Raw genomic sequence first — 14,639 nt, forward strand, 5'->3', positions numbered from 1 at the left:
GTCTGTGTAGCTCCAGGTGGTGTGTGATGGCAATTCTTACTTTGTGACTGCTGCACAAAGCTGCTGGTTAGACTGAGCTTCCAAAGGTGTGGCAGAAGGATGAAGAAATCACAGGACTTTAAGAAGTTAACACTAAAGATAAAGGGAAGGAAGTCTTACTGTCACCTAATGCTGAGAGTAAGACTTTATCTAAAGTTACTAAAATATGTTTAAAAATTCCAAGAGACGTTTGGAGATGTTCATAATTTAGTAATACTCTTAAGTGCCCAGAGGGAGGCAATAGATGTTCTATGGTAACGATTCTCCAGTCCTTTGGGGGGAAAATATAGTTGGTAATTAACCATAATACATTCTCTTTATCCAAAGATAATCAAGTACTTAAGTTGTGTATTGCTTGTGTAAGGAGTTCTGAAATGTGCTATTTCTTTCTGCATTGAAACACAGGCACAGATGTGATTGAATCCTAGATATGCTAATGTAACAGTATCATCTTGTAAGAATTCTTAAAGAACTTGAAAAGATGAAGAGCCGAGTATAAAACATTACTGATATGGAATATGATGTACAGAAAACGTATAGGTGCTGTGCAGGTGTCTGGTTTTCCCCTCAGTTCAGTGGTGGGCTTGTGTATAATAGTACATTCAAATGCCTATAGAGAGAAGAATAGTTTAAAAAAAAAAAAAAAAGGTTTATTTGTGCTGCTCATGCAAGTGTTAAAGGTGAAAATAAAATAAAATAATTGCCAGAAGCAGCTAACAGGTTTGAAAGAACATGGATGCACGTGAGCAGTGTTTGCCACCTCTCTTCTCCCTTCTGTACAAACTCAGGTTTGTGACTTGTAACTCACAAATGAGGATGCCATACCTTGGTGTAGGCTGAAGCCTTAGGCTCCTGTGGTATCCAGGAGGCAGCAGGTAAACCACGACCTGGAGGTTTCCAGGATTAGGTGCCACCGAGGCTTTCACACACTGCATCTTCCCGCTCCAGCATTTATTGTGTTAGTGAAGCATCTCAAAATCCTCGGTGCAACATTTCTGAAGCTGGGCATGGAGTTATGGCCTTGTTCTGGTGCTTTCAGTGATTCTGTAACTCTTCTGGACTTCTAACACCTTTTCTACTCTTTAGCCACTGTTTTCTGTTTTTGATCTTAGAAATAATCTCAAAGACTCTCTCCTCTCTTGGAGGGAGGGAGTGGGTAGAATGGTCACACCTTTTAGTAACCCTCCCCCCCCCGTGATACCTTTATGAGATTTTAATATTTTTACCTCTTTTTTTCTTTGAAACTTGGTTGGAAATCTTGTAGAGAGCATGCATTAAAGCTGGTATGAGTCAAGACTAAAAATGCTATTTTTCATCTCTCTTCCCTCCCATTTGCTTTTCAGCTTTTACTTTAAAGATTTTATGGCCTACCAGGGACCATTTATGATCAGCTGTGTAAGGACCAAGGATAATGTTATGTTTAATTCACAGAGCTGTCCAAAACCATGTATGGCCTTGATACCAAAGCAAAATATCTCTAAATAAGAAGTCTGAAACCTGAACTAATCGTTCATCAGGTCACAGAAAAGCTGACTAGGACCCTGAGCACCCAGTATCTCCTGAGAAGGTTGAAGTGGCGTTTTGAATATTTTTCCCTATACCTTCCTTTTCCCCTAAATTATGAATATAGCATTTGCTGCGCAACTTATTGCCACAGTGTTTCAGAAACCTTGTTTCAGGAACTCAGTAACACTTCAGAATAAGCAGCACCTCCTTGCAAACCTCTACCTTTGAGCCTGTGATATCAATCATTGGAATTACAGGTGCCATTTTCTTATGTCACTGGGGGACCCAGAAATCTGACACGACTTTTTCTTGTAGAGATGTTTTATAGTCTGGATGCCAAATTAAAGAACTGAACCTTTTTGTACTCTGTGTAATACAAATGCACAGCACCAAAAAAGGTTGCAACGCAAATGGTAACAACCCAATTGCTTTCTTCTCCTGTGCTTTGTTTTGCTTTCAAGTGTTAAGAAATAGCCTTTTTTTTCCTAGTATATGTCATGGATTGTACTCCAGGAATGATGAGCTGTATAATAGCATTTCGTCTGAAATGTTAGCTAACTTTTACTCTAGTTTTATGCAGTAACATGAATATTTAACTTTCCAGCTTTATTGGTATCTGCATTTGCATATACATATATATGAATGACACTTTAAAAAGTTAATGTTTGCTAACTAATTCACAATTTATGCACTTCCTTCCTCAAGCCAAGAAAAATTAATGCAGCTGAAATACCACGGTGTTGTGTAATTCAGCAAATGTTAACTTTTTTTGTAGCGGTCATCTGTGTCTACTCAGAATGATTTGTTGGATTTTAAGGTAGGTAGGCTTTTTTTTTTTTTTTTCTTTTCTTAACCCACTCCACAGTTGATGTTTTCAGCCTTAAAGTAATAGAGGTCCTTCCTGGTCTCTATCCAGGTTGTGTCTTGCTTGTCAATACAGAAATTCCAATTTGTTAATGTGTTATTACAGAAAAGGACTTTGCTATGTATGGAGGAAGGATGAGGTTTTCTCTCACATGGCTATTTATCTCTGTTTTTATGTATGCTGCATATTATGGTATTTTTCATTATAATGCAATATTAATGTACTTTCCTATAGACAATGGGGAGAACATTCATTTGTGATGATTTTGTATTTTTTTCAGTCACTGAAACTTTGAACAGGAATTGAAATGTCAGACCCTAATAGTTACTCATCTAATTTACTACGTTTTCTTTGGATATGGTGAAAGTTTCAGGGGGTCAAAGCAAACAAGTCAGTGATAGAATGAAGCGTCCTTTGCTTTAAACTTCATCCTAATGCCTTTTACATGAGATAAAATCAAGCTGTATGTAGCTTAAATCTTAGCTGTGTAAATATCAAATCTGTCTTTTTGTTTGTCTTGAGGCCAAGTGGTACCTACCAAGGCTGAGTCTGAGATTGTGACTTCCCATTGTATAACCGATGGTTCATTCTTAGAAGGGTTTTATTTTCCTCCTCTTACTCAACTTTGTGTGCTTTTGTCATTGTGTGCTGTTAATGTGGATTTTTCTTTGTAAAAAGTTGAAGTACTTACTGCATTTGTCTTGTTTCCTGTTTTTGTTGCCACTTTTATCTTTCAGACTCCTTTTTCAGAAAGGGGCTAGATCTGAGCATAGTATTCAATATTACATTCCTCATGTAGTCTAATACTTCACCATTTTCCACTGCTTCTAAAAATAAAAACAATTTTGCATTGTACACCATGCGATGTGCCTCAGCAGCTTTCTAAAACAACAGCACTTGTTTTCTGTAAATACATGCACATTCGCTGATGACTTTCTCCAACACTTCCTTACAACACACTGAGCTTCGAGTTTCCCTGAAGTTCCCCAGGCTGCTGCGTTGTGAACAGCTTGGCTTGCAGCAGCATCCCATCCCTAGTGGCAAGCAGCTTGCCTGTTCCTCTGCTTCTGGCTGCCTGGTCCTGCTGCCTGCAGCTCTCCCCGGATCCCTTCCTGAGCTGGGGCTCTGCTGTTTATCCCCCTCTGAATAAGCAAAGCACTGGGGAGGTGTTGCTGGAAGCTGGAATTTCTCAGCTCACAGAACTGCAGCTGCTGTGGCTGAGATGTGCTGGAGCAGATGGATGGATGGATGGATGGATGACTTCTCGGTGTGCCCCACGTCGCTGATGGCTGTGTCTGAGTAGCTGACTGTATGCGGATGGAGCAGTGTATTAATGCAATAACTAAGTAATGTATGTGCTTGTCCCAGCTTGAACCTATGTGTATAGAAATGCCTTTTGGATTTGTATGTTTTATCTTTTCAATACAAGTAAAGGGAGAAAAATCCTCTCGTGTTTCTAAAGTATGCTTAAAGTCAAGAGGAGCCCTTGCTTGTCTCTAGAATTGTGTATCCTCAGCTGCAGCAGTTCACTGTTTTTGTGCGTATCCCGAGGAAAAGTTAGGTGTGCTTGGCTTCTGTTATGTTGCAGAAGGGAGGAGAATTGTAGGAAATGTTTCCATGTAAACGAAATTAAAAAGATCCACAGTGATCTCTTTTTTGGTAGTGATTTCTGTTTGGGAGCCTTTGGAGGAAAAACTAAATGTCTCTGTGTGTATGGTGTTCATTGTTGTATGTGTATGGCATTTTTTGTTGTTTTTTCAAAAACTACATCAAATTTTAATGTTTGGTCAATGAATTTTATCTGGATCATAATGAGAGCTTCCTGTACTTGCCTTGTTTTGGAATGGTCCCTCTTCTATTATAAGCAAAGTCCTTTTTACAGAAAACTTTTTTCCCTTATCAGGAGATTAAAAAACAAACCAAAACCACAACCAAAACATTTCAAAATAGCAATTAAAGAAATCTTTCCTTTCTTGAAAGTCTGTTTTGCATTTTATTTTTTTTGACCTTGAATGTTTTTCTTCATTTTGTGCTGCCCTTGACCTCTGTAGCACAGGTCACAGAAAAGGAATGTGGTGTTCAGGAGGTGCTCCAATGCTCTGGTGTTCAGACACTGCTCAGATTGACGCTTTTGATCTCCCTCAGCCAAAGAAAGAAGAGCAAAGAGCTCTGAATCCATCTTCTCTCCAACCACCACTGCTGGCTGCGCAGTGCGAGCCCATACTGTTTTCTGAATAATTGAGTCACTGAAAGTAACACGTAGAGAGATGTCAAGTCAGCAGCTCAATGCTAAACTTCTGTCTGTGTTATGGGGTCAAGTGTACCTTTATCTCTGTTTGCTTTCCAAGTACCTTGCTTCAGCTCCTGAGCCTCCTGCACTTGCCTGTTGTGGGCTGAATGCCCTGGCACTGCCCTCGCCCTGCGGCTCCCAGCTGAAGTCTGGCAGAGTTCAGATGCCCTGTGTGGGACCAGAGGGGTGCAGTGAGAAAGCTTGTTCAATTTTTTTAGTAAGCATACAACACCCAGAGAGGAGCAAATGGTCTTTAAAGTAATCAGTTTGTAAGTTTCAGGCAGAACAAGTGAGCATATCTTCCTGTAATAATGAATTACTTATGGCTGGGATCTTAAAGTGTCCCTAAAAATGCATCTGTGCAAGTCTCTTGTTCTATGGTTCTCTCTTTTTTTTTTTTCATCCTGTTTTCCACTTCTAGATTTGTTTCCTAATAGAAACCGAATTCAGATGGAAAGGGACCTCCTGAGGTCCCCTGGTTCTGCTCCTGCTCAAAGGTGAGCCAGCTGCCTTCAAGTTGTCACCGTGGGAAGCAGGGTCTGGGGCTACCCGGGTGGCCTAACCTGCAGCACTTCCCCGAAGAGGCTGAAGGCAACATGGGACTCCTTACTTTCCATGGAAAGTCTTGCAAAAGATCTCTTGACCTTCTTTCTGCCTGTACTGTAATGCCTCTTTGAGGCTGCCTTCCCTTGCAGTTGTTGTTTCCCAACGCAAGTAATCTGCTTAAAATAAGATTCATATGCGCGGTATTGCAACAGCAGGGCCTGTATGTAATCATAAATGGTTAGATGATGTCTCTCAATCCTTCTCATAATTTTCATGGAGAGGTTACTGCTTGTGTTCATGCCTCCTCAGCATGGTCAATCAAGCCTATTGACTTGTTCTAATTCTGTTACTTCCTCCCTTTGGAGAACACAGACATGTTTCTGACCTGTCAGAGAATATTCAAGCAAGAAAGGCCCTTGGCTGACGTGACAAAGAAAAGATTAAGGCCCATGTGCCTTTTAACAGCTTCAGGACAGTGTTGCACAGTGGTTCATCTGGGAGATGAAATATAAAGTATATTCGGAGTGTATTCTTTTGTTACTTTCTAGCAAAAGAATCCTTGTATTCCTTAGTAGCAATTCTCTTCCATTACTTTTTATTGTTGAGTTGAACATGAATTACAAATAAATAACCAAAAGGTTATTTGGCATATCAGAAATGGACTTCCTAGAAATAGACTCTTGCGGTCATCCTGCCTTTTCTTTGTAGCTCTCAGTTTAGGAAAGAGCTTAGTGGCTGGTTTTCATTTAAGGGGGAATTTGTGCAACCAGCGGTTTCTTTATTGTTCAAAAAAAATAAAAATCAAATATGCGTATAATTCTAAGCTTTACTGTGTATTCAGAGAGAAGGCTCGTGGGTTGCTGGTCTGACCCTTGCTATCGGAGATATTCCAAGCTACCCGGAGTTTGAAGCTGCGCAGCTCCCTGTTTGTGTTTCCAGCTGCTGAAGCACTGAGGAATGATGTGCCTGGGAAGTGGTGCTGGGACACTTGAACTCCATGAGTTCCTGTGCTTTTCAAAGTGTTTCCTAACGAAAGTTATGGTATTGGTTTTGATCCGTGATTTGCATCGCTTTACAGAGGGTTTCTTCATGTGTAATTCATGCGCTCCAGTTGCGTGCATGTCTCTCTCCCCCTCAAACGCCCTTTTTCTGTTTAAATTTTGGAAGATCTCATATCCTGAACAACATCTTCCTTATTCATCATAATGCCTCCCCCAAGGTAATTGGTGAGATCCTGTACAACTTGTAGCATCTCCCAAGCTGTTACCATATAAGAAAGCAGAGAATAATTTAGTAGTTTCTGAATAAGATCCTTAATAAAAAGGGGGGGCTGGGAAGGGGGGAAGTTTAATGCTCACTGCATGATATAGACAATATTTCCTGCGACAGGAGATACTAACCTCAAAGAATTTAAAATAAAACATTGATTTTTTTTTTCTTCTTTTTAAAGGAGAGTAGGGGAGGCAAAAATGGTAGAATAGTCGGTCTTTTTATTCGATGTGCAGATGAAATTGATTAAACCTTAAAAACTCGCCTCAGTCCACCCGGTTTATTAATTGAAGAATTTCCTCTTCCCCAGAATGGGAAGTGCACATTAAAACAGAGCTTTGCCCCTGAGTAGCAATGATACTTGAGAACAGCACGTTTTCTACAATCCTATTTTCTCTTCAGCACTAGAGGAAATCCTAACATGGTAAAAAGCATATTTAAGAAAAAAAAAAAAAGTATGTTTAAGGAAGTCCTCTTTCATTTCCTTGTAAAGCATGAAATCAAATTACAGCCCATGGCCCACAATTATTTTATTTTTACATTTCAAATTCCATTTTCTGCTTCCTTTCGGTGCCTGTGAACAGGAGTTGTGCTGTTTGTGCAAATTCAGCTAAAAAGATTACCGCAGACAGAGGAGGACACAGTAGCTTAAAGAAGCCCCCAGCCAGTCTGTGCTCATGTTGGGATGGATGTGGAACCTCGCACGATTCACACTGGGACCCCACCTCCTGTTCTTCGTCCCTCCGCTCGCCTAGGTCTTGCTGCGGAGCCACGTCAGCTTTAGATGGCTGGGTTAGGGAACGTAATGCAATACTGAGCTTATGCTTGCCAAAGGAGTAGTAGTTTAAAGTGCTCTAATGTTTTTAATCTGCATTTGTGGAACAGAAAACCATTCAGATTGTCTGTTCATTGAAAATGTCCTTTGGTTCCTCTTTTCAGTGATGCTGAAATTGCCAGGTAGTTTAGTGCTTGCAGTTCATAACATTATTGTTCTGAGAATGGGTACTGTGTGCACGTGTAATAGTGATAAGCTTTTGGAGCTGATAGAATAAAATGAGAGGCTGAAATTATTTTTTTGGGGAGAGAGATGACGCACGTATGGTTTGAATTTTTTTTTTCCTTTCCCCTAGGCCTAATAATAATTTACTTGCAGTAACTGTGCTTTGCAGCATAGGTCTATCTCTGCACAGCTCGATGTGGGAGTTTGGGTGTAATTTACAGGTATGCAACAGGTTGCACAAACAGAAGGGGTTGAGTTCATGGACATCCAGAACTGCCCCTGCTTTTGTGATGGAGGTTAACAGTGATTTGCCGTAAGATGTAATAATGTTCTGTCCCAAAATAAACACAACAGTGACAGGCTGTATTTTTCAAAACTGCAAAGCATTAGGGATTTGGCACTCCTGTGAATACTGGTAGAACAGATCTAGATTTACTCCCTGTGTCCTTTTGTGTAAAGATAAGAGAGCAACATGTAGAAATTGCTGAGTACTTCAACCTCTACTTTAAAACTTCATCTAGTGTAGTCAGTAATGGCTACTTGGAAAACACTGGTGTTTTGGCCTTCAGAACCAGTAAGCTGTTCAAATTGTGCAAACCTTCTTAGGAGTCCACTATGCGTGGCCAGACAAGAATGCAGCCTAATTTGGGTGTGTGCCTGCAGTCCTCACAGCGTGGATCCTATTCGATCTGCAGACGGTGGCAGTAAGTGACATCCCTGATGACTGGCCGCAGTCAGATATGCCCAGAATTCAGTACCAAGAGTGGATTGGTATTGAATATTCAAAGCAGGGGTGGACATTTTCTTTCTCTTGCCTGAAAATATTTTGTTAATGTCGCTAAGTTCTGTGATTCTTGCCCCTTTTGTGGTACGGATGAGTGCTACAGCCCCCAGGTTCAGCTGGCACACTTGTTTGCAGTCATCTTTCTGATGCTGTGCTGCCGGTCTTGCTGCCTTTCTCCTGTATCTGGCTGTCATCCAGATTCTCACTGTTCATGTGTTATCTTTTGTTTGTTTTTCCTCACTCGGTAGACTGTCTTCTTCTTTACTTTGTTTTTCACTGTGGTTTAGCTTCTTATCGTGCAATATAATTCCTCTCTCTTCCCTCCCTACCACCTCCCTTGTGTTTTTGGATGATGACTAGTTTGTTTCATTTGCTTTTTACAGGGCTGTAACAGAGCTGTGTGCCATCACAGGAAGGATACCCTGATTGTTGGTGATTTTCAGGCTAAGTGAGAAGTCCCACTTCAGGAGGACTCTTTCTTGGTGTTCTTGAGCACCTCTTTCATAGAGGAAATAGCAGGAAAAAGATTACACGACTGTTTTTTTTTGTTTTTTTTTTTTTTTGTTTGTTTGTTTGTTTTTTTCTGTAGGGGAAATAATTTGGATACCTTAGTTTAGTGTTTTTTCTTGACTGCTGTTTCCTTATACGCAAAGAACAGGTCTGCATATGTGTCTGCTTCATTCAGGTTTGTTTCAAGCTCTGCTGGCCTGCTTTGAGAGCTTGAGTAACATGGAAGAGATCCTCATCTTGACTCTGTAGGACAGTGTCCTGTTCTGAGACGAAAAAGTGCTTTATTTCCTTTATTCCATGTCTCACAAGAGCCAGTGGCAGGCCCTGTCCGGTCAAATAGTGCAGGTTTATAGCGCGTTTTATTGTCCTTCTTGGAGTTTCTGCTTATATAATCCATCCTTACTTCAGCTTTTCTTAGTTAAATCTTATTTTGCCGTAGAAAATTATTCAGGAACATTGTTCCTTCTGGTGACTGGAATCTCTGGTAGTGAGTTGACTAATAGCCCGATAGAGATGATTTAAATTGCAAATATGAAGTTAAACACATTGTAGCTCTCTTATAGGGAAAAACTGCTTGGAAGATGTTCTGCCCTTTGGAGAGGGTATGTGTGTGTGGGGAGGCTATGGTTTAGTCCCCTTCTTGCAGGTGACTTGCTGGCTGTCCTGATGAGGAGCTTTTCCCTTGGAATCACTGCATGCTTGGCTTTGGTCTCCCTGCATGACTTCACCATGGTGTTAAGGAACTGTTATGTGTGGGTGAAGGGCAACTAAGGAAGTTGGTTATGGGATAAAACAGTTTAAAATTTGGCAGAAGATCAAGAGATTTGGAGGAAGAATTGTCAAAGAAGTTTTGTTTAAATATCTCAGAATATTGAGGAACTAATTCTGTGGTGGTTTTCTTGGCTTGTTGCTTTAGAGACCTGTGAACTTGAGTGCTCATCTCTTGCTATGTGTGAGTAGACAAGTAGAAAACATCCTCATGCCCTGAGCAGAACATGGTTGAAGTATTTCCATCAACAGTGTCCTGATCTTTCTATTTGTTTCATGATTTTGTTAAAGCACAGCAGCTTCCTACCCTGTGCAGGTGCCTGCTCTGCCTTTGTGTGTGACGATGCCACAGTGCCCTCTGTGCCACCAACAGCATCCCTGCGGCCAGTTAGTTGATGAAGGATTTGGAGGAGGCACAGCAGCTGTACTAAGCCACATTTGTTAACTTGAGTGTGTTGTCATTTCCTTGGCTGTAATATATTTTTATCTGGAGTGTCTTGATACATTTTCTGGTGTTTTTGGAGTTTTCCCATGGACTGTACAGTTATTTTTCTTATGTTCATCTTTTCTTTGCTATGAAATGCCCCAAGGTAGGCATTCTTAACCTTCTAGCAACTGAGCTGGTGAGTTTTATGGCTCTTTAAAGGGTTCCTAATAGATTTATAAATACAGCAATTGCAAGTGTTTGCTTTATAACAAATGTGTTCAAAGCAGTTAATTTAGCATTTCAAGATAAAGTGACCCTTGTACTGAAACTTCACATAACTGCTTTGCTGCAGATTTTGTCTCCAGTTGGGGGGAGGAGATGGATACTTAAAGCATCAAATCCGCCACCCTTTTCAAGTCCTGGTTCATCAGATCTGGTTACTTGGGCTGGATTACAGAGCACAGCGATTGCCCTGCTCTAGTCGTAACAGACTTAGCTAAAACTTAGGCTGCAAAGTCTACAATGTTATTTCACTGAATGCATGACCCATCTTTTTTTATGGTATTAACAATCGTGTTTAACTTTGTGGTTTTGTTTTAATTATTAATTCCCATTCAATTTAAGGGTGTCATTTGCGTAGTAAGAATTACTGCGTGGTGTAGTTTAATACAAAACCTGGGTGTTAAGTTTTATTTTAAAACAAGACAAATCCTGCTGTATACATTCACAAAAGTACATGTTTTGATTGTTCGATGTGTTGTCCTGGAACAATTTTCATGCTGTTCACTTGTTGCTGTTCATGCTTCCCGGTCTTTATATCTGCGCTGTTGTGTGGTGTCTGAGTCTTTTGTGCAGTCCTAGTGTTGTTTATACTATAAGCAAGTTCTAAATTAATGTAATTCTTGAAACAATAAAAGTTAAAAATACTTTTGGGGACAGAGCCTATCTCTAATTTGTCTTGGAGCATTTTTTGAAATGGCTGGAGAAAAGTCTGCAGGAGCTCTGCAAATGTCATAATTACCCAGCTAGCTTTCTGAAGCATTCATTATTTACATTTAGCATTCATTATTACAAGATGAAAGCATTGGTAGGTTGAAAATAGTCATTTGTGACCATAATTTTTTCTTGTTGTAGTTCCCACCCACTCATTCACCCATGCACTTCAGCCTCAGAATGATTTCCTATCCTGAGAGTTCATGGGAACTATGAACAAGGGTAGCTGTTGTGATAGCAATTATAAAGACTAAAAAAAAAAAAAGTGGGTTGGAGAGAGCAAAAGAACAAGGAACAGTTGCATCGATTTCATGTTCTTCTGATCAAAAGCTTGAGACAGATATTAAAAACTCTTAAATCTGGAATGCTGCAATTTTGCATGTTTTCTTCTTACATCTCTTCTACATTTCTTAAAATGTGTTTTTCCAACATAATTTTCTGCTAGTTCAGCTTTGGATTTGTTTTTCTTATTCATATTGAAGCTTTTTTTTTTTTTTTTTTTTTTTTTTTTTTAACATTAAACTTTGTTGTACTCTGACTTCTTGGTATTCAGAGTATTTCGGTTACCTGGAATGAGGCAGGAAAATTCTGAATGTAATTAGAGGAAGGCCCAACATTCATGAAAAGCTTCCTGGAAAATTAAGTTAAATCCATGGAATTAAAGTTGCTTCAGTCAGAGGATTAAGAGCTCATTGCAACAATGCTTCAAAAAATAAAAATAATTTTAAAAAGTTACATCATGAGCACGATAAGTAGCCTAAAATTTAGGAACCTTTTTATGAAGATCTAAATCTGATCTATTTATGGCTGTGATATGAAGTATACATTTGAGTAATGTAGATCTGAATTGGAAATGAACATTGCAGGATTTAAATCAGCTTTTCCTCCTGTAGAGAGGCTCTAAGGATTTCTTCAGATTTGTGGTAAACCTGACTCTTATTTTTAAATGCAGTGATAATGTCCTTACACTGTTAATATGGAGGAACATGTAAACAATCATAGGTATGCATATTTTTCTATGAACTGATGGGCATGCATAATAGCTTAAACTCATTAAATTGTATTTTTTCAAAAAGCCAGGCATTCCTCTGTTGCTTATGCTGTTTTGTGCTTTGTTCATATTTCTGGACATGTGTACATATACATACAGTTTTTATGGAAGCTATTTGAGAAAATGTTCCTTAATATCTTTATACTGCTACAATACCGACTGTGAATTCTTTTCCAGGTGCCCAGATTATTGATTTGATGATGCTTGTAATCGATGTGACAAAAGGGATGCAGACGCAGTCAGCAGAGTGCTTGGTAATTGGGCAAATTGCCTGCCAGAAGATGGTGGTAGTTCTGAACAAAATAGATCTCCTTCCAGAGGGGAAGAGACAAAGTGCCATTGAGAAGATGACGAAGAAAATGCAGAAGACCTTGGAAAATACAAAGTAAGTTAACAGTAACATTAACAGCTAGTGTGTAACAAAAACACTGCCCGCATGTCACTTTCAGAGTGCTTCTAAATGCAGCTAATCTCATCCCTGCTGGATGAGATATTCACATAGATATAGCTTGCCATGATGATGAGAAGAGAACGGAAAGATTACCAGAAATTCAAATTCAGTTCTGCATTTGCACCTGCAAGTATCGTGTATGGAGAAATATTTGAGTGTAATGAAACTTTTCTGTTTAAAGGACTGCTTTGAGTTCTGATTGAACAAAACAAAGCAAGAAAGGCTGGGTGAAGAACCTTTTTTTGTAACTTTTCTTGTGATTCAGATGTGTTCTATTTCTCTTTTTTTAACTAAAGAAGAAAGAGGACTTTTCCATAACTGAGAGCGAAAGATGTGATCGCCCTAACAAGGGTGATAAAGCTGCCTTGTAGTTATCTGTGTATGGGACTGATCAGTATTGCCAAGAATCTAATTGATGATGTTCCTGAAGTTTCTATAATGCGATGTGACTCTGTCTAGGCTGGTGTTTGTCAGGCATGTTCTGTTTAATTAACAAAAATGATGGGTGAATGAAAATGTGGCTGTTAGGAGGTGGAAAGATGTGATACAGACACCGTACTCCCTCAGTGGTTACAGAAATAGACACACAGCTTGTTTTGCCTAGTATTGTACGGGGATGTTGACTCCCGTATTTATAGCTGTTGGGTCACATTTTGATTCTGAGAATCAGAGAAATAAGATCCAGCGTACAGAGGACAGAACTTCACGAGGGACAAAAGAGCAAAGCATGGCTGGATATGGCTGTTCTTGCTTAGCTTATTTGTGATGGTAGGGGAATGTCCCTCTTCAACTATGCAACTGCTGCCATAGTGACTCTAGAGATCTTGCTCTCTTTCCAGCTCATCAGTAACATGGGTTTGTTTGTTTTGCTTGGAATAGTACAGAGGTCACCAAGAATGTCAAATTTCCTCGTGTAAACCTAGTCAGGATTCTACAGCTTTCAATTCTCTCCAGCAGTTGATTTGAGGACAAACAGATAGAGGTGGCTTGTTTTTCCTCTGTAGGTTGTTACACCTTATTTCAGGGGAGGTAGAGGAGGGAGGTACCTGCAACATGAAAAACTTTTGGGTGTTTTGGAACAACAATCTTTTATAGGTGTATTTGATCAAGTTCACAGGTAATCCCAGTGGAGAGAGCATTGAGATAATTATCTCTTAAGTTTTCATAACTATGTTACCAAATAAATTTATTATGCCTTTGTATAGACCGTGAATTAAGTAGCATTGCAATTAATAGTTATTTTGTTTTTCTAATCTAAAATAACCACAGTCTATGCCAAGAAGTTAAAGATTTTGTAATAACTGAGCTTATCTTCATATTCTACTCATTTATTTTGTCCTCCTTTTAAAATTTGTATCTGCATGGCAGCAATTGCTGCTGGAGGTGATACAGGTGGAGTACAAGTATGTCTTACAAATTAGCATACTTCCTCAAAACTGAGGGGGAAGTGTTTTTGAAACACTGGCCATGTTAGCTGTGAGGTCCTTTCCTGCAGTCCCTTTTTAAAACAAGGATGTGCATCAGCTGATCACAACAGCCGTAAGACCACATGGAGAGAATGGGTCTGTCATAATGTTTTAATTATTCATTTGAACTCTGGATCCTAGAAATGCTCTTTCATCAGATGTCTGTGTATTGTTCCCATAACAAAAATTCCTTTTTTTTTTTTTTTTTTTTTTTTTTTTTTTTTTTTTGCAAGTGTAGTCTGTGCTGTCTGTGCTTTACGATGCTTTGAAAGCTTTGCTGACCTGGGCTGATTGTAAAGCGCATGTCCCATTGTATGTCAGGCAAGCGTTTTTTCTTCAGTCTTTTCCCACTTGACTTTAAATTTCCAAATGCATGCTTCGTAACTGTTTTTATGCTTCTAAGCTACTTTTATTAAACTACTTTTATTAGCAGGGCATGTGCTGAGTCCATCTGACAGCTGCCTCAGACACTTGTCAATGAGGTGTTTTCCAAGACTAGTTCACTCACTGAGTATTTCTTTACACATGCATGCATGCACAATACCCTAATACTAAGAAAAATTGAAGTCTGCTGCAGCTATAGAGTAGATGTTAACCAGTTTTCAGAGGGAATTCTTGTGGTGTTGTCAGGAGATTCCATGGAGGGTGAAAAAATAGGCAGAGAAAAGCAACGG

General features: G+C 39.5%; 1 protein-coding gene across 1 annotated transcript in view; it reads left to right on the forward strand.

Annotated features, from left to right (window-relative positions):
• The window catches only part of EEFSEC (eukaryotic elongation factor, selenocysteine-tRNA specific), a 122,125-nt gene that overhangs the window by 20,835 nt on the left and 86,651 nt on the right, over positions 1–14,639 (forward strand). Inside the window, exon 2 of the mRNA XM_082767965.1 lies at positions 12,226–12,433. Within this exon, the coding sequence (XP_082624091.1) occupies positions 12,226–12,433 (208 nt within the window). The remainder of the gene's footprint in view (positions 1–12,225; positions 12,434–14,639) is intronic.

The sequence above is a fragment of the Aythya marila genome (genome assembly GCF_965140915.1).
Source record: "Aythya marila genome assembly, chromosome: 10".
Taxonomy (NCBI): domain Eukaryota; kingdom Metazoa; phylum Chordata; class Aves; order Anseriformes; family Anatidae; genus Aythya; species Aythya marila.